The 27,515-nt window shown below is 43.1% G+C and overlaps 1 protein-coding gene across 8 annotated transcripts in view; it reads left to right on the top strand.

The window, feature by feature from the left end:
• The first annotated feature begins 1,028 nt into the window (after positions 1-1,028).
• The window catches only part of LOC145358865 (guanylate kinase-like), a 44,965-nt gene continuing 18,478 nt past the window's right edge, over positions 1,029-27,515 (top strand). Inside the window, exons 1-3 of one of the 8 annotated variants that reach the window (XM_080213261.1) lie at positions 1,071-1,137; positions 10,461-10,518; positions 21,524-21,570. Coding sequence is in view for 3 of the 8 variants with exons in the window: in XM_080213226.1 (XP_080069352.1) it covers positions 15,814-15,898 (85 nt within the window). In the remaining 5 variants the exon portion in view is untranslated. Of the gene's footprint in view, positions 1,138-10,460; positions 10,519-15,772; positions 15,899-21,521; positions 21,571-24,267; positions 24,397-27,192; positions 27,217-27,515 lie in introns of those variants that run through there. The other 7 variants (XM_080213275.1, XM_080213268.1, XM_080213234.1 and 4 more) reach the window with 7 other exon arrangements.

The raw sequence follows: 27,515 nt of genomic DNA, 5'->3' as shown, positions 1-27,515 counted from the left end.
AATCGTCTCATTCTGCACATTAAGAAGTCTCACAACACCAAGTAAAGTCCAACAGGTTTATTTGGTAGTAAACGCCACTACAGTGTCATTCTGCACTGCAGGGTTTCTGTGATTCTGTTTCCTACATTACAATAGCAACTTTGCTTTTTTATTCATTCATTTGTGGGACATGGGCATTGCTGGCTGGCTGGCATTTATTGCCTATCCTTATGCAAAAGGCAGTTGAGAGTCAACCATATTGCTGTGGGTCTGGAGTCACATGTAGGCCAGACCAGATAAGGACAACAGATTTCCTTCCCTAAAGTACATCAGTGAACCAGATCGGTTTTTCAGCTCTGATCATCAGTAGATTCTTAATTCCAGATAATTTTTATTGAATTCAAATTCCACCACCTGCCGTGGCAGGATTCAAATCCAGGTCCCCAGAACATTAGCTGAGTTCCTGGATTAATAGTTGAGCGATAATTAGCCTTGATCAAAATGAATGACTGAGCAGGCTCAAAGGGCCAAATGGCCTACTCCTGCTTCTAGATTTTATAATATCAATGGGCCATTGGGCGCCACAGTGGCACAGTGGTTAGCACTGCTGCCTCACAGTACCAGGGACTCAGGTTTGATTCCCAGTTTGGATCACTGTCTGTGTAGAGTCTGAATGTTCTCTGTGAGGGTTTCCTCCAGGTGCTCTGGTTTCGTCCCACAGTTTGAAAGACGTGCTGGTTAGGTGCATTGGCCATGCTAAATTCTTCCTCAGTTTACCTGAACAGGTGCTGGACTGTGGAGACACAGCAACTTCATTGCAGTGTTAATGTAAGCCTTACTTGTGACTAATACATAAACTTTAACTTTAGCCATTGACCATCACCTCCCCTTTGCTTTAAAAAGGAAATTAATTGGCTGTAAAGTCCTATAGTTATGAGAAGTGCCATGTAATAGTCTATTGTCGGGATGGTTTTTGCCACACTTTCCCTGTCAATCAAAACAGGGTGGGCGAGGCCAGGACCGGAAGTGACGGCAGACGTCGCAACGGCCTGCAGCGCGAGCCGGAACCGTTAAACGGCAGCGGCGCCGCGGAGCGCGATGAGTGGTTGCATCGTCTCATGTTGGTACGGAACGTCCCAAAGCTCATCCAGCGACTAGGTGAAGTGGGCGGGTTCCTTGGGATATTGTGCCCGTATTCCGGCGATGAAGGGGAAAGGATACGGTTTTTTAACTGCCCGGGGCGCGGCGCGGGGTGGGTGGAAGAAGGGGATGAAGCACCCCGTGCGGAGCCGGAGCGGTGACTGACGGCGTGGAGCTCCCGCCCCCTCCCCTCGGGCGAGCCGGACTGGGCGGTGCCTTCAGGGTCTCTGACGCTTCCTGTTGGTTCGTTCAGCTGTCAATCGTCCAGCTGTCGGGGCGGGCGTGTTGTAACAATGATGTGGATGGCGATCTCGGAAACCCTAGTGTGCAGAAAGAGGCCGTTCGGCCCATCGATTATGCATCTGCCGCAATCCCATATCCCTACATATTTATCCACTAATCCCGCTAACCTCTGCATCTCGGGACAGTAAGGGGCAATTTTAGCGTTGCCAATCAACCTAACCTGCACACCTTTGGACTGTAGGAGGAACCTCAGGAGGAGAATGTGCAAATTCCACACGGTGTAGAGATGCTGGTGTTGGAGTGGGGTAAACACAGAAAGAAGTCTTACAACACCAGGTTAAAGTCCAAACAGTTTATTTGCTAGTAGTCCCACAAGCTTTCGGAAATGGTGTTCCTTCATCAGGTGTGTGGAACTTCTGGTCAGAGAAAGGCATATAAAGTCACACAGACTTTACAGAATACTGATTAGAATGCAATTCTTTACAGTTAACCTGTCTTAAAGATGCAGACAATGTGAGTGGTGATAGCATTAGCATAGGTTAAAGGGATGTGTATTGTCTCCAGACAAGACAGTAAGTGAGATTTTACAAGCCCAAGCAAGTCATGGGGGTTACAGATAGTGTGATGTGATCCCGGTTGAGGCCGTCCTCACGTGTACGGAACTTGGCTATCGGTCTCTGCTCAGCGACTGCGCTGTTGTGTGTCGTGAAGGCTGCCTTGGAAAACGCTTACTCGAAGATCAGAGACTGAATGTCCGTGACCAGGCAAGACTGTTCCCTTCCTGTTGGTGAACACTTCATGATGTGGGTATGCCGGCGTTGGACTGGCGTAAACACAGTAAAAAGTCTGACAACACCAGGTTTTAGTCCAACCGATTTATTATCAAATAAATCGGTTGGACTAAAACCTGGTGTTGTCAGTCTTTTTACGGCGAACACTTCAGCAGTCACAGGCATTCGGTCTCTGATCATTCACATTCCTGTTGTGGATGGCAACCTGAAATGAGGACCCACCCCCTTGTCTGAATTCCTTTGTGAGTGGCACATAACAGTAGGAGTATGTCATTTGGCCCCTTGAGCTTGCTCTGTCATTCAATTCAATCATGTCTGATCTTCTACCTCAACATCATTTTGCTATGCTATCTCCAAATCCCATAGGTCTTTACAAACCTGATATTTCATGTGATTTATTATTGCCATGTGTATTGGTATACAGTGAAAAGTATTGTTTCTTGTGCAATGCAGACAAAGCATACTGTTTGTGGAGTGTATTGGAGAGAAGGAAAGGGGAGGGTGCAGTGTATAGTGTTATATTCATAGTTAGGGTGTAGAGAAAGATTAAAATTAATAAAAAGATGACAGCAGGAAGAAGTCATTCTTGTGCCGGTTGATCGCTCTGTGTTGAACATAGTGACTTCACCTCCAAAGATTTATCACCTGCACAGTAAAGAAATTCTTCTTCCCCTTAATCCTAAATGTTGTATCCCTTGTCTTGAGACTGTGCACCATTGTTCTAGCCCTGTAAAGTTTTTTTTTGTAGTTTTAACGAGATTGCCCCTCTCTTTAAACTAGAGAAAAGAAAACATAAGAACATAAGAAAATAGGAGCAGGAGTAGGCCATCTAGCCCTTCGAGCCTGCCCCGCCATTCAATAAGATCATGGCTGATCTGTCGTGGCTCAGTTCCACTTTCCCGCCCTCTCCCCATAACCCTTAATCCCCTCTCTTATCAAGAACCCATCAACCCGCTTCTTAAAAATATTTAGCGAGGCAGCCTTCACCACTTCAACGGGCAGAGAATTCCAGAGATTCACCACCCTTTGAGTGAAGAAGTTCCTCCTCAACTCTGTTCTAAACCGCCTCCCCTTTATCTTGAGGCTGTGCCCCCTAGTCCTACTGTCTTTTTTGAGCGGGAAGAGTCTCTCCACCTCTATCCTATCCATCCCATTCATCATCTTATACGTCTCAATGAGATCTCCCCTCATTCTTCTAAACTCTAACGAGTACAAGCCTAGTTTATTCAGCCTCTCCTCATAGCTCAATCCCCTTAACTCTGGTATCAGCCTAGTAAACCTCCTCTGCACTCCCTCCAGGGCCAAAATATCCTTGCGCAGGTGCGGCGCCCAAAACTGCACACAGTACTCCAGCTGCGGCCTCACCAATGCCCTATACAGCTGCAGCAAGACCTCCCTACTTTTATATTCAATCCCCCTCGCTATGAAGGCCAGCATCCCATTTGCCTTCCTGACCACCTGCTGCACCTGCAAGCTGGGTTTTTGCGACTCATGCACAAGGACCCCGAGGTCCCTCTGCACCGTCGCCTGCTGCAGTTTTTCGCCACGTAAGTAATAGTCATTCCTACCATTCTTCCTACCAAAGTGGACCAAAGAGAGTATAGGCTCAGTCCATTCATAGGGTAATCTAGTACTGGTGAGGCCACAGCTGGAGTACTGTATGCAGTTTTGGTCGCCGCACTTGCGTAAGGATATTTTGGCCTTGGAGGGAGTGCAGAGGAGGTTCACTAGTCTGATACCGGAGATGAGGGGGTTGGACTATGAAGAGAGACTGAATAGACTGGGCCTGTACTCGTTGGAGTTTAGAAGGATGAGGGGGGATCTTACAGAGATGTATAAGATAATGAAAGTGATGGATAGGGTAGAGGTAGAGAGATTCTTCCCGCTTAGAAAGGATAGCAGGACTAGAGGGCACAGCCTCAAGATAAGGGGGGGACAGTTTAGATCGGAGTTGAGGAGGAACTTCTTCACTCAAAGGGGGGTGAATCTCTGGAATTCTCTGCCTGTTGAAGTGGTGGAGGCTACGTCGCTAAATATATTTAAGTCGTGGGTAGATAGGTTTTTGATAGACAGGGAAATTAAGGGTTATGGGGAGAAAGCGGGAAAGTGGAACTGATCCACTTCAGATCAGCCATGATCTTATTGAATGGCGGGGCAGGCTCAAAGGGCTAGATGGCCTACTCCTGCTCCTATTTCGTATGTTCTTATGAGCCTTCACTTACTCCATCTATTCAAATATGAGTTTTCCTTAGATAAAGAAACCAAAACTGTACAGGAAACTCGATGTATAGTCTCACCAAGACTCTATACAATTACTGCATGACTCCTTTATTCCTGTACTTATCCTCTTGCAATAAAGGCCAATTTTACTATTTGTCTACTTAATTGCTTGCTTCACCTGCATGCTAGCTTTCGGTAGCTCATGAACAAAAAAAGGCCTTGCATTTCTGCTTTCCTTGCCAAAATGGATAACTTCCCATTGTTGGGTGGCATGGTAGCACAGTGGTTAGCACTGCTACTTCACAGCTCCAGGGACCTGGGTTGGATTCCTGGCTTGGGTCACCATCTGTGTGGAATTTGCACATTCTCCTCATGTCTTTGTGGGTTTTCTCCAGGTGCTCTGATTTCCTCCCACAGTCCAAAGATGTGCGGGTTAGGTCCATCGGACATGCCAAAAATTGCCCCTTAATGTCCTGAGATGTCTAGGTTAGAGGGATTCGCAGGTAAGTACGTAGGCATATAGGGTAGGGCCTGGATGGGATTGTGGTCGGTGCAGACTCGATGGGCCAAATGGCCTCTTTCTGCACTATAGGTTTTGTATGATGATTCTTTGTATGTTTGTGTGAAAAGCTATTGGTTTTTCATCTCCTGATGGCATACGATGTGGAACTACTGCCCCTACTCCATAAGCTAAGTGTAGCAAACAAGCAGTAATGGGAGCTTTGGCTTAAAATGAACCAATACTTCAGACTTCTGCTAATCCTGGAAAGGCCCTTCATTGCATCACATTCATTGGGCATGGTACTTCTAAAATAGTGCCCATCTTTTAGGTGCTTTATGTAAGAAAAAGTGCAGACCATATGCTTGAAGACATTCTAATGTTGCTTCTAAATTATTTCAAATGCACGTGTTTACTGGATCTTGTAATTAGAATATCATCCAGGTAACATTGTACAACAAAGAGACCACTTAAAACCTGATCCATCAGTTTTTGGAATGAGACTGATGCAAATGTTATCCCAAAAGCCAGTCTTTTATAACGAAAAGACCTGATACCTTTTGTTCTTGCTGATTTTCAAATTGAAAAAGCATCCATTTGGCATCTACCATGCTAAGCCCTCTCAGAATCTTCTAAGTTTCAGTAAAATCGCCTCTCACTTTTCTAACTTCGAATGAGTACAAGCCCAAATGTTTCGACCTCCTAAGCTAACCCGGTCCACTCAGGAATCTCTCCAGGGAACCTTCTTTGGCAACCTCCAATGCACCTATGTCCTCTTTACGTAGTGAGACCAGAACTGTACACTACTGCTAGTGTGCTACTCCAGGTGTGACCTTACCAGTTCTTGTGCTGTTGAAGTACAAAAATGCAGATTAAGCTTGTGAATTACTGAATAAGATATGCAACTCAAGAAGCTGTCTTTGGTTTTGACTTTCCTAGCATTATTTGAAGTCATGCCAAGTTCAAGACCTAGGACTGTGCTGGGTGATGAATTTGAGAGGGGGGGGAAGAGAAATTGCTGGGATATAGGAAGGATTCTGACTTGTACTGACTTATGGAGTACTTTGGAGTGAAGCCAGCTGATTGAATCTGTGCCAAGTTCTTGCGTGAGGAATGCACCTAAAGTGTGGTCTTTGATTTGAGAGGACCCACGTAACATGTTCCATCATACTGAAGGGAAATGCCTGTGTCAGAAGTTGGATAAGGTGTGGGGAGACTCAGGATGACATTTTCTAGCAGTCAAATATGTGAACAAAGATGGTTTGATATCTTTCTTGATTTGAGTGAGTTGTAGGAGATGGTTGCTGTTGAAGCTGTGTCTCATTGATCCAGAAGGATGTTTGTGGCGCATTCACAAGAAGTAGCACAGATCACCATAAAATGTAACATTGAGTTTCTGATACCAGCTGTTAGTAGCTTGAGGATGATTTTTACCATCTACCCTGGTGGGATTCAAGCATGGAACCCCAAAGCATTGCTCTAGGTTTGTAGTTTACCAGTTCAGTGACAGACCACAGAAGCCCAAGCCAGTGTCTGCTAATTGTCTAATGAGCAACTCGAGCTACCTATCAAAGCCCTAGTCTGGGGCATTCACATAATTTGTTGACCAGTTATGAGGGGGCTGTATGGTCAGAAGTACTATTTTTGAGAAGTTCAATCAACTCTGCTGATTTATGGTTGCTGTAAAAGATCCTTTGTCAAAGCTGATGTTCGAAATTTTTGTGAGATTTCAGTAGGAGGTTTGGGTGCAGTGAGGGGATATAAATATGATAGTCACTGATGATTCAGGAGAAACATCTTCACCTAGACAGTGTACAATTCCCTAATGTAAGGAGTAATCGGGCAAGGTCTTTGTGGTGGTCAACTGAGAAAAATAACACAGGTATGTTTAAGGGACAGTACAGTTAAATAAATCAGACTGCTAGAGTGGTGGGAGGAACTGATGTGCAGCGTAGATTGGTTCAGCTGAATGGCCTTGTTCAGTACACTCTAAATGTTAGCATTGGATGTTCTAGCTATATTTAGATAATGGGCTCGTTGCAAGTTTGAATTTTACAGACCCTGTGGAGTAAATTGCTAATATTTTAATGTTAGATTGAATGTTCAAGTCAGTTACTGCTGTGATGTAGGCAGCCAGCATTTTATGACATATAATCTATTGCTTTTTTTTTTACAGTTTTGTGGATGTACAGAGTAAAACTAATGCCTTGTGTAGAATTTTCCCAAGGTTTTTTTGGGCTCTGGTTCCACTCTTTTTTTTATGCTAAAAATTGAAAACTGGGTTTTTAAATTGACATTATAAACTGACTTCATATGTCCTTATTTATAAATTTTGGCCCAATTTGTTTAAGGTCATATGAACTTTTGTATTTTTCAGGACTTTTAAAATGATGCACCAGTGAAAGAATCTGTCTATTGCATCTGTCTGTGTCTTTGCAGCTCCTTAGTCATGTCTTGCACTTTTGCAGGATGTGCAGAGATTCACCCAGCTGAAGGCATAGCTTATAAGAACATAAGAAATAGGAGCAGGAGTAGGCCATCTAGTCCTTCGAGCCTGCCCCGCCATTCAGTAAGATCATGGCTGATCTGTCGTGGCTCAGTTCCACATTCCCGCCCTCTCCCCATCACCCTTAATCCCCTCTCTTATCAAAAACCATCAATCCGCGTCTTAAAAATATTTAACAAGGTAGCCTCCACCACTTCAACGGGCAGAGAATTCCAGAGATTCACCACCCTTCGAGTGAAGAAGTTCCTCCTCAACTCCGTTCTAAACCGCCCCCCCTTTATCTTGAGGCTGTGCCCCCTAGTCCTACTATCCTTTCTGAGCGGGAAGAGTCTCTCCACCTCTATCCTGTCCATCCCATTCATCATCTTATATGTCTCAATGAGATCTCCCCTCATTCTTCTAAACTCTAACGAGTACAAGCCTAATTTATTCAGCCTCTCCTCATAGCTCGCTCAACCCCCTCAACTCCGGCATCAGCCTAGTAAACCTCCTGTGCACTCCCTCCAAGGCCAAAATATCCTTGCGTAAATACGGTGCCCAAAACTGCACACAGTACTCCAGCTGCGGCCTCACCAATGCCCTATACAGCCGCAGCAAGACCTCCCTACTTTTAATTCAATCCCCCTCGCTATGAAGGCCAGCATCCCATTAGCCTTCCTGACCACCTGCTGCACCTGCAGGCTGGGTTTTTGCGACTCATGCACAAGGACCCCGAGGTCCCTCTGCACCGTCGCCTGCTGCAGTTTTTCGCCACGTAAGTAATAATCCTTCCTACCATTATTCCTACCAAAGTGGACCACTTCGCACTTGCCAACATTAAATTCCATTTGCCATTTCCTGGCCCATTCGCCCAGCCTATCTAGATCCTTCTGTAGACTCTCCACACCCTCCGCACAATTTGCCGTTCCACCAATCTTGGTGTCATCAGCAAATTTCGACACCCTACACTCGGTTCCCTCCTCCAGATCATCTATATAAATGGTAAATAGCTGAGGCCCCAGCACCGATCCCTGGGGCACTCCACTAGTCACCATCCGCCAATCCGAATAGCACCCATTGACCCCCACTCTCTGCCTCCTATTTGACAACCAATCCTCTATCCACGCTAACACCCTACCCCCAACTCCATGTCCCCTGACCTTCTGCAATAACCTCTTGTGAGGTACCTTGTCAAACGCCTTCTGAAAATCAAGAAAGACCACATCCACTGGCTCTCCTCTATCCACCGCCCTAGACACATCCTCATAGAACTCCAGTAAATTTGTCAGACACGACTTCCCTTTAACGAAACTGTGCTGCGTCTGCTCTATCAAGCAATTCCTCTCAAGATGCCTCGCTATTTCCTCCTTGATGACGGATTCTAACATTTTACCTACAACATAGAACATAACACCGCAGAACAGGCCCTTCGGCCCACGATGTTGCGCCGACCAGTTAAAAAGCAATGACCCTCTAACCTAAACCAAACCCTTTCCATCCATAAACCTATCCACGGATCTCTTAAACGCCCCCAAACTAGGCGCATTTACAACTGCAGCAGGCAGGGCATTCCAGTCCCTCACCACCCTCTGGGTAAAGAACCTGCCCCTGACATCCGTCCTATAACTGCCACCCCTTAATTTAAAGCTATGCCCCCTCGTGCTAGCTTTCTCCATCCGAGGAAAAAGGTTATCACTGTCCACCCTATCTAAACCTCTAATCATCTTATATGTTTCAATAAGGTCCCCTCTTAGCGGCCGCCTTTCTAACGAAAACAACCTCAAATCCCTCAGCCTCTCCTCATAGGACCTCCCCTCCATACCAGGCAACATCCTGGTAAACCTCCTCTGCACCCTCTCCAAAGCCTCCACATCCTTCCTATAATGTGGGGACCAGAACTGCACACAATACTCCAAGTGCGGCCGCACCAGAGTTTTGTACAGTTGCAACATGACGCTGCGGCTCCTAAATTCAATCCCCCTACCAATAAACGCCAAGACACCGTATGCCTTCCTAACAGCCCTATCTACTTGATTCCCAACTTTCAGGGATCTATGTACACATACACCTAGATCCCTCTGTTCATCCACAACAGACGTTAAACTAACCGGCCTATAATTCCCTGCCTTTTGCCTGGTACCCTTCTTAAACAACGGCGTAACATTAGCCGTTTTCCAATCTTCCGGCACTTCCCCGGAATCCAGCTACGTCTGGAAAATAACCACCAAGGCATCCACTATCACCTCCTCCATTTCTTTCAGAACCCTTGGATGCATTCCATCCGGTCCTGGCGACTTGTCCACAGTCAGCCCCTCCAGTCTGTCGAGCACTGCCTCTCTAGTAACAGTAATGTCATTAAGACCCTCCAGTCCTACCACCTTTCCATCTCTAACACCCGGCAAATTATTCACGTCCTCCTCCGTGAAGACAGAAACAAAAAAGTTATTCAAGACCTCAGCCATTTCTCCATCCCCTACCACTAAGTCCCCCTTCTCATCCTCTGAGGGACCAACGTTCACCCTAGCCAGCCTCTTCCTTTTTTATATATTTATAAAAACTCTTGCTATCCTTTTTTTATATTAAGCGCTAGCCCAGCTTCATAGTTTCTCCTACCCTTCTTTATCAACTTCTTTGTCAATCTTTGTTGACATTTAAACCTCTCCCAATCCTCTTCTCGCCCACTACTCTTAGCTACTCTAAACGCCTCCGCTTTTAATTTAACAGTTTCCTTCACCTCCTTCGTTATCCACGGCTTATTACCTCTCCTCCTACTGTCCTTTTTGACCATCGGAATAAATTTCTGCTGAGCACCAAGAAAGATCTCCTTAAACATCCTCCACTGTTCCTCAGCAGACCTACCTTCCAGTGCGCTCCCCCAGTCCACATTCGCCAATTCTTCTCTCATCCTACCGTACTCCCCCCTGTTCAAACAAAGGACGCGCGTCTGGGAACCCACTTTCTCCTCCTCCATCTGCACCAGAAACTCCACCATGCTGTTTGTGGTTATAACTTTAGCATACCTTGCACTAATGTGCCCAAAATAGGGAAGACCTTTCATATTACCTCACACAAGTTTTCAACAATTTCTGTGATTTTAATGTAGGTTTAGTTTACCTGTGACAGACCGGATTCTACATCAACACTATTATATTGAAGATCAAGTAAGTTATCAAGTGTACTAACTCAGTCAGGCAACTTTCTTATTCCTGTATTGGAGCCATGATGTTGCATGTGATTTGCATATTTAGTTTCTTTGTCATGTCTAAATGCATATCATTTGTCTTGACTGAAGAGAGAACTGAACCTTAAGATCATTAGACTGCTATTTGTAATTGGGAGAACATTGGAGTTTCAAGTAGATTGATTCAAGTGCATTAAACAAATTATTAAACTTATAAATTTGTTATTCTTTCTGGACTAAAACTTAATTGGTGGCTGGTGGTAATCTGCATGTAGCAATATACCATGACTTTCTGAAAGTACTTAATCCCTGGCTCATTTCTCTCCTGATGTGCTTCATGGTTATGAAGGGTTATCCTTAAGTAACTGGCTAATGTTGACTCACAACAATAATTTGCATTTAGACAACATTGTTATCAATGTAAAATACCCTGAAGCACATTAATAGGACACTAATGTGCATAGGGAGAGATTAAGGTAGCTAAACAAAAGTTGGATCAAGAACAAGATGGGGTGCAATGCCTTATCTCGTCAACTTGGATCTTGATGGTCTCTCTTATGGGGATTGTGAATTGAATTCAATTAGATTTTGAATTTGGTTTTTGGAGTAAGCAAGGAATGGATTTGGGTCTGCCTGGCCCACTCTGAGCATCGGCTTTGTAACTTCAAAGGTGGAATGTTTTTAAAAAAAAAGCTTGTTCATAGACAAGTCTTAAGACATTTCAAAGGAATTGAGGTGGAGAGAATTGCCAATGACGGAGTAATTTGAAAATAGGAACTAGTCAAATGACTTCTAAAAGAACTTGCATTCATATTGTGCTTTTCATGGTCTTAGGACAGTTCAGAAATCTTTCATTGTCAACTTTTGAAGTATACTCACACTTGCCTACAGTTTAGCTCAGTTGACTGGACAGCTGGTTAGTGGTGTAAAGCAATGCCGACAGCTGGATTCATTTTCTGTACCAGGTGGTTATTCATGAATGCCTGCCTTCTCAACCTTGCCCCTCACCTGAGGTGTGGTGATCCTCAGTTTAAATCACCACCAGCTATCCCCTTTGAGGCCTATGGTCATCTGGGACTATGGCAATTTTTATGTTGTTCACACTTGTAATTCAGGTGAGCTTGCCAATCATTCAGTAATGACCCACATTCGGCAATTAATTCAACTTTCTTCTTTCATGGGATGTCACTGTCACTGCCAAGGCAGGCATTTATTGCCCATCCTTAACTGCCTTGAACTGTCACTACACCAGGTTAAAGTCCAACAGGTTTATTTGGTAGCACAAGACACAAGCCTAACCCTAACCCCTGACCCTAATGCCTTTATCAGGTGAGTGGGAGTTCTGTTCACAAACAGGACATCTAAAGATACAAACTCAATTTACAAAATAATAGTTGGAATGCGAGTCTTTACAGGTAATCAAGCCTTAAAGGTGCAGACAGTGAGTGGAGAGAGGGTCAAGCACAAGTTAAAGATGTGTATTGTCTCCAGTCAGGACAGTTAGAGATTTTGCAAGCCCAGGCAAGTTGTGGGGGTTACAGATAGTGTGACACGAACCCAAGATCCTGGTTGAGGCTGTCCTTGTGTGCAGAACTTGGCTATCAGTTTCTGCTCAGCGATTTTTACGTTGTCGTGTGTTGTGAAGGCCGCCTTGGAGAATGCTTACCCAAAGATCAGAAGCTGACTGCTGAAGTCTTCCCCAACAGGAAGAGAACACTCCTGCCTGGTGATTGTTGAGTGGTGTCCATTCATCCATTGTCCTAGTGTCTGCATGGTTTCGCCAATGTACCATCCTCGGGGAACCCTTTTCTGCAGCGTATCAGGTAGACAACGTTGGCCGAGTTGCAAGAGTATGTACTGTGTACCTGACGGATGGAGTTCTCACGTGAGATGATGGCATCCATGTCGATGATCCGGCATGCCTTGCAGAGATTGCTGTGGCAGGGTTCTGTTGTATCGTGGTCACTGTAGAGAGTTCCTACTCACCTGATGAAGGTGCAGCATCTGAAAGCTAGTGGCGTTTCCTACCAAATAAACCTGTTGGACTTTAGCCTGGTGTTTTAAGACTTCTTACTGTGCTTATCCCTGTCCAACGCTGGCACTTGCACATCATGCCCTTGAACTGAGTGGTTTGCTGGGTCATTTCAGAAGGCAGTTACGACTCACTGTGGGTCTGGAGTCACATGCAGCTAAAGATGGTATTTTTCCTTTCCTAAAGGATTTTAGTAAATGAGATGTGTTGTTACAGCAATTGATAATAGTTATCATGGTCACTGGTACTGAGACTAACTTCCAATTCCAGATTTTAAATTCTACTACCTACCATGGTAGGATTTGACCCTATGTTAAGAGGCATCTGGACGGGTACTTCAGTAGGAGGGAAATAGAGGGATACTGACCAAGTAAGGACAGAAGGTTTTTTTTTTAGTTAGGGCATCATGATTGGCACAGACTTGGAGGGCCGAAGGGCCTGTTCCGGTGCTGTACTTTTTTGTTCTTTGTTATGTTTCCAGAACATTAGACTGAGCCTTTGGATTACCAGTCCAGTAACATTACAGCTACGTCACTGTCTCCCTAAATGACCTGATAATTTTAGTGCTATCAACTGTGGGATGAATATTGGGCTGACAATAGTGAATTGTGTTTGTTTTTTCTATCCACCCGAAAGGGCAGCGAGACCTAGATTTGTTGTGTCTCACGAGATGATTCTCTAACTTTTACAGTGGCATGTGGTAGTGTTACTGGACAAGTAATTCAGAGGCATAGACTAATGCTGTGTGGACCTACATTCAAATCCTAACACGTGGTGGAATTTAAAATCAACTAATTAATAAATCAGTACTAAAGTGTTAGTATCAGTCATGATAACCGCACAACTACAGATTGTTATCAAAACCCATCTGGCTCATTAGTTCTTGCAGGGAAGAAAATTTGTTCTATTTGGTTTGTCCAACATGTGACACTGCAACCACAGCAATGTGGTTGATTTCTATTTCCCCCTTGAAATGGTCTAATAAGCGACTCGATTTGTATCAGATCACTGTAGAAAAGTTAGAAAACTGGTAGAACAAACCGATATTAGCCTAGGCACAACCTATCCAAAGCCACATCCAGTCCACCATGTACTATGGTGTACCTACACCACGGGGACTGCAGCAGTTCAAGAAGGTGGCCCACCACAAGCTCCTCAGAGGAAATTATAGATGGGCATCAAATGCTGCTTTGCTAGCAATGTTCATGTCCCATAGTACTTCTGACAACATGACACTACCCCAGTATTTCACTGGGACTGTCAGCCTGAATTTTTGCACAGGTACCTGGAGCTTGAATTAAATGCCATGGCCTTCTGATCCAAGGTGGAGGATGCTAGCCACTGGGTCACAGCTGGTGCCAAGTCAGATTTCTTCAGTCTTTGGTCGGCTATTTTAAAACTGGTTCCAAAGCCCAGGGCCTGAATTTTAAAGATGTGGTCACAGCTGCATAACTGTGTACATCATCCTTGCCTTGTGGGTGAAAATCAGTAGATTCCTTGTTTCACTGTTAATTTAGTATCTGATTCTTTTCATAACCTTGCTTCCTTGTGGTCGCCTCTTGGGTCTGATGCGGAGCCTCATTTTGGAGACAATGAGCCTGTGATCTGTCCAAAGGATTCCCCAGGTTGATATCAACAGCGCCATGGATGACCCACCAGTAGTAGCTGAAGTCATGAAAGCTGTCAGCCAGCTATCCAGTGGCAAAGCCCCAGGGGCAGATGCCATATCCACAGAGATCTATAAAGCTGCTGGTCCTACACTTATCGAGAAGCTCACCAAGTTGTTCCAGTCCTTTTGGAAGCAAGGATCCATTCCTCAGGAACTTGTAGAGGTGTACAATGGATGCATCTTTAAGAGGAAGGGCAATTGGCAAGTATACGACAACCACTGAGGAATCTTCCTGCTCTCCATCACAGGAAAAGCCCTTGCAAGAGTCCTGCTAAATCGTCTGGTCACTCGTCTGGAGCTGGACCTGCTTCCAGAGTCACACTGTGGCTTCTGCAAAGGCCGTGGGACTACTGACATGATTTTTGCTGCGTGCCAGGCAGTCACTATTGAAGCAGAAGTTAACTGCAGAATAGCAAAGACAAGTTCTGGTTTTGGTAGACTGTACTCCACTGTATGGGAACGTCGAGGAATCAGCCCAGCAACAAAACTGAAGGTCTACAGCGCTGTGGTACTCACTACCCTCCTGTATGCCTGTGAAATGTGGACTGTGTATCGAAGGCATGCAAGACAGCTCAATCATTTCCACGTGACTGGTCTTCGCAGAATATTACGCAACTGATAGCAAGACAAAGTACCAGACACTGAAGTTCTCTCCAGAGCAAGTCTACCATCAGTCCACACACTGCTGATGAGAGCGCAGACCCGGTGGACATGTCATCTGTATGTCAGATGAGCGCATACCCAAGCAGCTCCTTTTTGGGGAACTCTCTGCTGGAAAACGCTTGCATGGAGGGCAAAAGACACACTCAAAGCCTCCCTGAAGTCGCTTGACATTGACACGATCACCTGGGAAACATTGGCACAAAACTGCCCTACCTGGCGCTGCCTCATCCACAAGGGCTATCAAGCTCATGAAGCAAGGTGTATTGCTGAGGCACAACTTAAGTGCGAGCTGCGCAAGTCCGGAGCCACTAGCACAACAACTACAGTGTCTACACAAGTCTGTCCAATATGTGCCAGGACATTCCGTGCCCGAATTGGCCTGATCAGTCATCTTCGGACACGCCGCAACCAGCCTCAAAATGACTAATAGTGTCGAGGACTTCATCGATGACAATGGACGAACAACAGTATCTGCAGTGCAATTTGTACATGACAGGAAGGGAAAACAATGGCATTTCCACATGGTAAAATAGTGTGTTGGTGTGTGCTTAGGAATGTTTGACAGAGGGTTTAGTTTGTGAATAAACATCAAAAAATATTTTAAGCCAGATCTATTTTGGGATACACGAGTTTTAGATTTTGCCAGGAGCACATGGCTAACAATTTGTGCTATAGATTAATTGCATTACAGATGTAAATTAAATTTACTTGTATTGGAATATGTTTATTGAGAAGAGTACTTCCAGCTGAAGGGAGCATAGTGATTGCGTGGGATGTTTAATAATTAACACGTTATCAGTATCAGGATAGATACCAGGAAGCAACTGCTTTAGAGATTCACACCCACTCTGAACCTGCTATTCCAGCAGAACTGTACGAGTGTTTTGTTATACTCCTTTCCCTTCAACTCCATGTATTTCAACCGTGTTACGAAACTGCTAACTGGAGCAGGGTGTATTTTGAAGAGAAAGTCGTTTGGAATAACCCAGAGCAGGAGTAAGTGTCCTTCATGTTCTAATGCTTGATGAAATGGAGAGACAATGCCGTTGGATTACTAGTAAATGTGTAAGTTTAATTTAGGACAAGTTGTGGAAATTGCATGTGATGAAACTGGAATTCTTTAATCACAGACTTTGTCACAAGTTTGTTTTTGATGAACTTTAAGTGACAGTTGTCACTTAATTGTAGAATGCTGAATAACTCGTGTCAACCAGGCTAATTTATTTGCCGATCCTTAACCTGATGGAATTCCGAGTATGACAATATAACGATGATGGTGTGATATGTGGGTCACATAAGGTATGATAGATTAAACTAATGAGAATGTGATGAAGTTCCTAAAATGATGTGATAACAATTTTCCTAAACCAGATGAAAGAACTAGTCAGAGATTTTGGGGGGGGAAAAATTAATATTGTTCTGTGAACATTCATGATGTGGACATCGAAATAGTTAATTAATGCAAGTATTGAGGTCTCAAAGCAGCTGATTAGTTGAATTGGAAGGAACAGTTATGAATGTGGTGGCTGATGGACATGCATGATTATTCTTTGTCAAAATTAATATCCTTTTATACAGATTCTACAGTTGACAGTGCTCACGTTTTTTGAATGTCTTGCTTGGTACTGTTGTCTGAGGAAAGCAGAGTCTTTAAGGGTACAAGAGATTATTGAACCCGGCAGGACAGATATTTGATGAGCAAACCTCTCGACAAAATCTGTTCTTGAATAATTTTGAGAAAAGTAGAGCTTCATTAAACAATGAAAATCAGCCCTTGTCTTAGTATAACTGCTCGTTGTGTTCATGGAAAAGACTACATACAATCCATCATATGCAGGACAACCCACTTAGAAAAGAAAGAAACCCTACAATGCAAAAAGAGGCCATTTGGCCCACTGAGTCTGCACTGACCACATTCCCACCCGGGCCCTACCCCCCCATCCCTACATATTTACTCACTAATCCCTCTAACCTACACCTCAGGACACTAAGGGGCAATTTTAACATGGCGAATCAACCTAACTCACACATCTTTGGACTGTGGGAGGAAACCGGAGCACCTGGAGGAAACCCATGCAGACACGAGGAGACTGTGCAAACTCCACACAGACGGTGACTCAAGCTGGGAATTGAACCAAGGTCCCTGGAGCTGTGAAGCAGCGGTGCTAACCACTGTGCCACTGCTGCCCCTAATTGATCAGAAACTGAACTGGACTAGCCATATAAATACTGTGGCTACCAGAGCAGGTTAAAGGTTAGGAATCCTGTGGCAAGTAACTTGTCACTTAATCCCTCAAAACCTTTTCACCATCTACAAGGAATGTTGTGGACTTGAGAAGCTCAACGCCATCCAGGACACAGCAGCCTGCTTGATTGCTATTCCTTCTACAAACATTCAATCCCACCACTACTGATGCACAGTGGCAGCAGCACATCCCATGTACAAGGTGCACTGTAGGAGCTCACCAAGGTTCCTTCGGCAGCACCTTCCAAATCCACGACCACTACCATCTAGAAGGATGAGAGCAACAGGTACCTAAGATCACCACCACCTGAAGGTTTCCCTCCAACCCATTCACTGTTCTGACTTTGGCAATATATTGCCATTCTTTCACTGTTGTTGGGTCAAAATCCTGGAACTCCCTCCCTAACATCAGTATGGGTGTACCTACACCTTTGGAATTGCAGTGGATCAAGATGGCAGCTCTCCATCACCTTCTGAAGGACAATGAAGGATGGGCAAACCACGCAATTCAAGGGCAACTGGGATAGAACATTACAGTGCAATACAGTCCCTTCAGCCCTTGATGTTGCACCGACCTGTGAAATCAATCTAAAGCCCATCTAACCTACACTGTTCCAATATCATTCATATGTTTATCCAATGACCATTTAAATGCCCTTAATGTTGGTGAGTCCACTACTGTTTGCAGGCAGGGCATTCCACATCCTTACTACTCTTGAATAAAGAACTACTTTGAGCAATAAATGCTATCCAGCCAGCGACCACCACACCCAATGAAAAGATGCTGAATTGAGTGAACAGCTCTGACACAGCCAATCACCAAAACACCTCCTGTGCCACACGAGGAAGTATTGAATATTGGTTGGAAGGTGACTCTGCCCTCCCCACTCCACTTGTTCTCAATCTCCTTGAGGCAGAGGAGCAGCCAAGGCACACAGGCGGTGGGAAAGTAGCTTTGGCATTTTCTTTAGCACTGAAAATCTGCTACAAGACAGGAATACAACATTTATGTAACAGTTTGGGAACCACTGAAGCAGTTTAATGGATGCTGAAATGTTGCACTATTTACAGTGAAGTTGCCGTAGCAAATGTGGTTGATGTCACTAGAACAGCCTAATACTGAGGGTAAGTTTCTTTTGGTCAAATAAATGATTTGTTTTCTTCAGAAGCTGAGTACTTTCAATAAACATTTCTCTCTTCCTAATTTGCTTCTGCTTTATAATTTCTCACTTCTGTTGCATTCCCAATTCCTTAGAAGTGCAGATTGGGGAAAAATAAACTTGTGTTTATACAGTGCTTGTCACAACCACTGGGCATCTCAAAATAATTCCTGAGCGTTCTAAGTAATTGCAACCAAGAAATGGTACCAGAATTGATTTACTGAATCAAAACAGACTAGCTGGAATAGTTTAGGGAGAATTTAAAGAATGGGTGCAAGTCCTATTCACACTATCAGCAAGTCTCAATGACAGTTCTTGTTGGATCACTGATTATTATTTCTTTGGCACAATGGGTTAAAGCACTCAGTGAAAAGGAGTTGGGTTTTATACAGGGAATTCAGCAACTTTGCTTTTAGTTTGGTGTCAGTTTACATGTCACAGCTGGATTAGGGGAAAAAAAACCCCAAGCATGCGCACATCTAACTGGCTGTACTGTTCAGTTTCAATATAAATTACTCCTCAGTAGTGGGGATGTTACCTTCCATGTGGAACATTCCATGTCACATCCAGCTCCTTCCTAGAATAGGAATTCCCTAACTGTTTATAGTAATTGCCCCTCCACTTCCAATTTTCTGCTGACTGTGCCATTCTGACATGATCCCGTGGGTGCATACTGGCTGGTGCAGCCTGTTCCTCGTTTCCCCTGCATGGTACACATGAACATATGGTGGGTGTTGACATTATTTGGCTGTGTGATGGGAACTGAGGTGGGGGGAAAAAGGGAGGAGGGGTGAATCTGATGCTGTAATAAATACCCTTGTGTGTAGCCAGATGGCAGCAGAGCACCCATTGGTAAACCACAAGCTTGTGGTTCTGGGGGCAAGAAAATCTCCCACACTTGAGGTCCAATTGGTAGTTTAATCTTCAGTTTCTGGCTGAAAACATCTCCTCTTAGAACCCTTGTGCATTGTGCAATAAAGTTAGAGGAGTAAAGAATCCTGAAATCTTGTGAAAACGAGGCAGAAATTAATTGAAGCAAACATCTGTGGTCTGTAACTGTCTGCAATAATAGGGTTGTCATCTCTGGCTGGCCATATTCTAGGAGATGTTGTCATGTGACCCTCTCTCCAATTGTCCTCCCCCAGATCCCAGCCATCGAACGGCCAGCACCTCTCTTACCCTGAGAGCTGTGAATGCTGGGCCATTCAGTATTTTAAAAGGCTGAGTTAGGGAGTCATAAGTCATGGGAGGGAAACAGGAAAGTAAAGTTGAGGCCACAGTCAGATCAGCCATGATCTTGTTTGGTGGTAAAGTGAAGGAGCAGAATGTGCTCTGCTTCCTAATTCATACGTTTATATGTTCATAAATACTTCTTGACTCAAGCTTACTTGAACCACGACAAGTAGTTGGGGCAAAAAACAGCAAGTCCTTCCCCTCCTGCACACAATATCACCAAATTCCCAATTTTGGTCTCTACTCATGATGCAGTACTATTATGCCACTCTGGACCAGCTGATACTGTGTATGCACCTTTTCAAACTACACCCAAGTTACACTCTCATTTATTCAGGAAATACTTTACAGTAAATTGACATTTAATTACCACTGATAGTTTCTGTTAACTAGCTTGCAGTTTCTTTAACAGTTTTTAAATTCTAATTGGATTTCAAATGTTAAACTAAATGTCAGTTTGAGAAATACTCACCAACACTGAGAATTTCCACTCTCACCAATTTCCCTCCTTTTGACTCTGACATCAGCAAATCAAATGCAAATGTCCCACTTCGTGGTGTTGTGCTGTATCTTCCATAATCTGATCATTATGGCACCAGCACCCCCCCCCCCCCCGCCCCCCCCCCCCCAAACCGTGCGTGCACGCACGCACACACACCCCAACTAGATCAGTCATTCCAGACCAATGTTGTCCAGATAAACTATTGCATGCAATAGTCAACCATCCCTGTTGTGCAGTTCCTTTGTACTTATCTACCAATGGCTTTTCCTGCCCGAATGTTCCCATACAATACTGACCTAGTGGCAGCAGCATGGTTGACTCTTGGTGAGGGAGACTGAGGGATCTGACTTCAGACTGTAACACTTAATATGGGCAGTAGTAGTCTGGATTGGCTGGCTGCAGGCAAAACAAATGCATTGGTGGAGTGGTTGTGATACCAGGGACTGGAGTTGGTGGCAAAAGAAGCAGTGGTGACATGAGGAAAGTCTTTAGGATCTGGAATGTGCTGCCTGAATAAGTTGAAATCCAATTCAATCAAGATTTACAAAGGAAAATTGGCTCATTACCTGTAGAGCAAAAAGTTTCAGGGCTCTGGGGAAAAGGTGGAGAATAGCAATAGGTGAATTTGCAAAGAGATGGCACAGATGTGCTGGGCCAAATGGCTGCCTTTTGTGCTGTAATCATTCTGTGCTTCTGAATATGTTCTGCTTTTAACTTTCCAAAAATCTGTTCACCCTAACATATATTGATCGGGATACTGGAGATAACACCCCTGCTTCTCTTCAAAATAGTCCCGTGGGATTTGTTTCCTGAGGGCAATGTCGTAGAAATTAAAATCGGGCAGTTTAAAGAGGCCAAAATCAGATGAGTGGAGATATCTTGGAAGGTTTTGGGCTGGAGGCGATTAGAGTTAGGAAGGGGCAAGGCCAGGGAGGGATTTGAAAGTAAGAATGAAAATCAAAGTAGTCCAGACAGGCAAAAACTGAGTATTATAGATTATTTTAAAATCTCAACTGGTTCACTTGCCTGGACCGCATGTGATTCTTAATGCCTTCAGGGTGACTAAGGATAACCAATAAATAAAATACAATAGGACCAATTTGTTGTATTTCATAGCAGCGAGTGCAAGAATTCTAACCACATTCACTGACCTTCGTCAATTTGGCACAGCCTCAATTTAAAAAAAAAAAAATCCCTGTTTTCAAATCTCTCCGTTGCCTCATGTACCTCTAAATGACCCTGATGAATTGCTTGGTGTATCATGGAAAATCCTATCTGTTTTACTTTAATCAGTATGAGTACTGTGATAGCACCTGTTAAATTTAACTAGTTTGCAAGTCATTGTAGCTCATTGGAAAATACTGCATTTGTATTTGAATCGTAAGTGTGTGCTCTTGTGGCCCTGTTATTCTACAATAATCTCAATGTCAGCAATCTGATTTTGACAGAATGTTGCTTTAAATAGATGTTTCTATTGCAAGTCAGGTGTTCAGAAGACCGCCTTGTCACGTGCAGCTGCCTAGTCTTTGTAAGTAAATTGCTCCTTATTTATTATTTCTAGAGTAACCAGCAAATCGGTGGCGGCTAGAAATGTTTCTGATTTGTTAAATTTTTACAATGTACAGCAGTATTACGAAAACTCAAATTTCTTGGGACTTGACGAGAATTTCTTGAATATTGGATTTAAAGCTGATGAATAACATCATGGGACACCCAAATTAATCGCTAAATGAGGCCATGTTTAAAAATCTTCCATGATATACCTGCAATAGGAGGATAAACCTCAGCAGCCAAAGTAAATCAATTTAGATATTGTGCAGTGTGTTTTTTTCCCTCCTTGTATTAAAGGAAATGATTAGGAGCAGAGAAAGAAAAGCCTATCTATATCCTGACTTTCATCAAGTCTGCTAACGTCCCGAGCTGTCCTACATGATTTCCAGCTAGCAGTGTATCTCTGTAAGCCCCTCTAGCCTGATAACTCTACATCAGGAATCTCAGCTTATCTATCTGGCTTTTCCTGTTGGTTGAGATCTTCTATTTAACTATTCTATTGTGTCACTTGGCAACCCAACCCTTCTCTTTGGGTTTAGGATTAATTATCAGTGTACATTCTTAGCTTGACTTGACTTGAGAATTGAGTTTCAAGTAATCCTCCAGTTGCAACAGACTTTAAGCTTAAAAAAGCAGAGTCATGTGAGGTTTTAGCAGGGATATTGCAAATAAATAGTCATTAACCTGCTACTAAATGAACGAAGCCAGGAAGTATTTAAATGGGATTTTGAAAAACTCATATAACTTAAGCCTGTGAAATTTGGCCCTGATTCTGTCTGAGCTGAAGTTTCTATTGTGGCACCTTTTATTTCTATAAATGGAAACCATTATTTACTTCAAAGCCTTTTGATGCACCACCTTTTTATAGACAGATGCCTGTAGGTATGGTTGAAACACAAGCAATAAGCTTTAATTAGTAACTATCCATTGTGTGGTGGCATCTTTCAGCAGACATGGAAGTTTTGATATGCCTGTTGCCTTATAGATATACTTTTTTACTATTGAAGGAATGCAGTCAATCTTGTTTCAGCATTTGTTTTATTCATTCGTGGGACATAGGCATTGCTAGCTGGCCAGCATTTATTGCCATCCCTAGTTGCCCAAGGGCAGTTGAGAGTCAACCACATTGCTGTGACCCTGGAGTCATGTGTAGGTCAGACCAGGTGAGGACAACAGATTTCCTTCCCTAAAGGACATTAGTGAACCAGATGGGTTTTTCTGTCAATTGACAACAGTTTCATGGTCATCAATAGATTCTTAATTCCAGATACTTTTTGGCTTGGTGGCATTTGAACCTGAGACCCCAGAACATTAGCTGAGTTTCTGGATTAATAATCTCGCGATAATACCACTGGGGCATTGCCTCCCCATAAAGGTTTTGAAAAACCTGAGATTAAAAGTGATTATTTCTGAAGTTATACTTTTCTCTGGAAGGAACCAATTATAAAATTAATCTGGAATCATGCATGGTTAAACGTGGAAGAATAGATATTGTCCTCAAACATTTAACCCTGGATCAAACGTTAACTTTGGAACATATTTTGCTGGAGGGAGCCATCTCCCCGCACCTGATAGGATTTGCCTTCAGTTTTGAGAGCTGGGGCACAGGGAAGGCAATATGGCACATCTGGGACCTTAAATGACAGAGCTAACAATATAATCCCCCCCCAAATCTCCCCAACCACTGGGATTTATGGATTAAGATAGAAAGAAAAAGTAAAATCAAATTGGGTTTGAAAGAAAGATTGGACTGAGAGGGAAAACAGATAAAGGAAAAGCAAGATGCACATTAAAAATGTGACCATATCAAACAGTTTACGTGCAGAGCTTCTTTATTGTGTGAAGTGCTTCTTCATTGCCTAAACTTGCTGGCTAATTTTGTACTTTACTAATTGCATGCATTGATGACCTGTCATAATTTGGCCCCATGTATTCTGTTAATCTGGCTTTTATTTTGAGCGATGCTGCCACTATTATGTCTGCCTGTGTTCATGTATCCCTGTTCTTTTTGGGTCTTAAATACAGATGTGTTTGATCTTAAAGTGGAGAAATGACTGCTTTCTAATTCTAAACAGTTATGGGCTAGTCATTCATTGAGCAGTCTCATGTGGAGTGAACATCAAAAGAGAACTCTTAATGGGAACCAGAGATTTGAGTTTTTTGAGAACAAGATTTATTTGCAAGGATGTTGAAATTATTGAATCTATTGCTGATATTTTTCAAATATCCAAACTGCCAAGTATAAATTCAGTGCTGGATTGCATACTTAGAGAGAAAGGAGTAAGAATAGGAGAGTTTAAAGTGTGTGTTCTTTCATATAATCCAATGTTACTTAATTTTGGGGGGGAAAAGGAGCCACAAATATGAAACTTAACATTTAATACAAGTTTTCTGTGAGTACACTAATTTTAAAATAAGCAAATATGGAATAGATAAAATTAATTTATTACTGTCACACGTATTGGGATACAGTGAAAAATATTGTTTCTTGCAAGATATATAGACAAAACATACTATTTGTAAAGTACATGGGGAGAAGGAAAGGATAGGGTGCAGAAAATAGTTTTAAGGATGCCGAATATAGTTTGCCCTCCTTTTTAAAGGGAGTTAACCTTCTGCTAGCTGCAGATTAGCTGTTTGCCGTGCTGGAAGATTTAGCTGTGTGTCCACGTGAGTGACTGAATCTTAATTAAAGCTGGTGAAGTGCTATCAGACCAATGCACTCTGTGTGCTTCTGATGTTCGGAGAGCTTGTGTTTTAACTGGAAGCAGGATCCATCAGGGGCTAAACAACTAGTTAAACGGTATGCTAATGTTAATATAATAAATGAATTGATGCTATTGTATGCAAATACTGGAAGCTAGTTAGCTACTAATGCAATCAGTGTCGACTGTTGCAGAGCAAGCTCAATGCTAATATTAGTAGAGGCTTCCAATTAAGCAATGTTGTCAAGAAATTTGCCTGTTTTGCTGGGTTTTTTGTGTATATTAACCCCTTTTTATCTTTTTGCTTACTGTAGTGCTTGCATCCTAATTTTGCAAGGACTGCAATACTGATCTGTAGCAGTAGTTTAAAGGATTATTCTGCTCAGGTCTTTCCATGGTCTTATTTTAAATGTATTCATGAAATCTATCAAGTAGTGAAAATTAGATTGATTACATGAAAATTTTTCTCCCATTTGTAACAAAATGGCAAATATTCTACTTGCATTTAGCCATAATCAGATGATGACTATTATACAAAATCTGTCCTTGAGCGGAATAAACTTGGCTCATAACATTTTGTGAATCTCTGGAGAGATTTGAATATAAGGATGAACGTTTTAATTGTTGCTAGAAAGGAACCCAAATAAGTCAGCATGCATGAAGATAATTATGTGAACTGAACTTGCTGTGAGTGTTTTTGAAACATTTTTCCGGTGGCCCACTTTTACCAAATGGTTGTCCCTCACGACCCATGCCCATGTTCATTTACTATCTGCCTGTAGCTTTCTTGTTCATGTAACAAAACAATCCATGTCTACAACCGGTTTGCTAGAAAGGGAAAGAAAATTGGTGTGTAAGTGCATGTATGTACAGGATGCTTGGTGCCAAGTGTAAGTGCAGGGCATGCTGACCTGTTTATTTTTGCCTCACGTGATTGTACACTGTACTGCAGTGAGAATTTTATCCAGAGAGAAAATGGCAAAAAGGTCAGATGATGTTTGGGAATTATTTTTGGATAGATATTTAAGAACATAAGAACATAAGAAATAGGAGTAGGCCATCTAGCCCTTCGAGCCTGCTCCGCCATTCAATAAGATCATGGCTGATCTGTCGCTGCTCAGTTCCACCTTCCCGCTTTCTCCCCATAACCCTTAATCCCCTCTCTTATCAAAAACCCATCAACCCGCGTCTTAAAAATATTTAGCGAGGCAGCCTCCACCACTTCAACGGGCAGAGAATTCCAGAGATTCACCACCCTTTGAGTGAAGAAGTTCCTCCTCAACTCCGTTCTAAACCGCCCCCCTTTTATCTTGAGGCTGTGCCCCCTAGTCCTACTGTCTTTTTTGAGCGGGAAGAGTCTCTCCACCTCTATCCTATCCATCCCATTCATCATCTTATACGTCTCAATGAGATCTCCCCTCATTCTTCTAAACTCTAATGAGTACAAGCCCAGTTTATTCAGCCTCTCCTCATAGCTCAACCCCCTCAACTCCGGTATCAGCCTAGTAAACCTCCTCTGCACTCCCTCCAAGGCCAAAATATCTTTGCGCAGGTGCGGCGCCCAAAACTGCACACAGTACTCCAGCTGCGGCCTCACCAATGCCCTATACAGCTGCAGCAAGACCTCCCTACTTTTATATTCAATCCCCCTCGCTATGAAGGCCAGCATCCCATTTGCCTTCCTGACCACCTGCTGCACCTGCAAGCTGGGTTTTTGCGACTCATGCACAAGGACCCCGAGGTCCCTCTGCACCGTCGCCTGCTGCAGTAATAGTCCTTCCTACCATTCTTCCTACCAAAGTGGACCACCTCACACTTGCCAACATTAAATTCCATTTGCCAACATCCCACGACTACCTGTTTGTAGCAGATAGCATGTCAGGCCAACCAAGAGCTTGTTGGAATAGACAAATCAGGAGGTTGAAAAAGCATGGATGAGGGTTTCAGTAACAGATGAACTTATGAAGAGAGAGCACATGATGTTACCATGGTTGAAATAGATGGTCTTGATGGATATGTGGTTGCAAGCTCATTTTGGTGTCCAGTGTGGTAGCAAGATTGTCAATGGTCTGTTTAGTCTCAAACTGTTGCGAGGAACAGAGATGCAACGGGTGGCAAAGAAGTGGAATTTGTAGTGAGAGCCAAAAATAATTACTGTCTGTTCGCAATATTTAATTGAAAGAGAACTTTGCTCATCCCGCACTCTGTCAGACAATTAGTCCAATAATTTGATGAAATGAAAGAAAAAGCAAACAAGTAACTAATGACCTTGGATAACTGAAAAGAGTAAGCAAGGTGGGTTGAGGGTGGGGAGAATGTATTAGGAAAGCAAGGATGTCAACATAAAGTTGTCACTTGATCAAAAAGGAACAGCAGCTGTCAGGAAGTGCTGTCTCGTTCCATCACTAAAACTATCTCAATATCTTGTGTTCTGCAATCACTGTGCTTTGTCATAAGCAGCTCTAAAAGTCCAAAAATGTGCAGGTTAGGTGGATTGGCCATGATAAAATGTCCCTTAATGTCAGGGAGATTAGCAGGGTAAATGTGTGGGGTTACAGGGATAGGGTCTGGGTGGGATTGTCGTCAGTGCAGGCCTGATGGGCTGAATAGCCTCCTTCTGCATAGTTAAGTCTAATCCACTTGTAACGTCAGCTCTAAGCACCCAAATCAAATTTAAATTAAGGAATAAGGACATTAGCTTCATGTGCTGTTGCTACTGCTTGAAATGTGGCCTTTGTTTAATGTTGCCCTTCATAACCTTGTCTTCACTTGCATAAATGCCTTCTCAAGTTGTTAATGTGAGGGATTAAGAGATCAAAATTTTGGATTAGGTTGTGGTATTTATGTAGCTTGAAGTGGAAATGTGTGTTGCTAAAGGCATGTGTGATGGAAGAGAATGGGAAGAGTAGATGATGGAGGTAGAATAACTTTGAGACATTTTGATTGTGCTAAATTTCAGTAATATTTTAAATCAGTCTTAATCTTCACTCTTTAAGGGCACTTGAGATTGTTCCTTTTCCAGCCCAGAGTTATTTTAACATTTAGAATTGAAATTAAAGGTTTGTTATTCTAAAATTACCTTGTCTAGAGGTAATTTTGAGCCATGCTACACTTGAAGGATTGTTGTGGGAGTAATTTGGTCCAACTATAAAACAGATGGATTGACCTGTGTGTTTGGTCAGAAGAATAATTAAACATGAATTCAAAAAAATTGTGT

Source organism: Carcharhinus amblyrhynchos, chromosome 2 (assembly GCF_965287045.1).
Source record: "Carcharhinus amblyrhynchos chromosome 2, sCarAmb.v2.hapA, whole genome shotgun sequence".
Lineage (NCBI taxonomy): Eukaryota > Metazoa > Chordata > Chondrichthyes > Carcharhiniformes > Carcharhinidae > Carcharhinus > Carcharhinus amblyrhynchos.
This window is presented reverse-complemented; position numbering and strand designations above follow the sequence as displayed.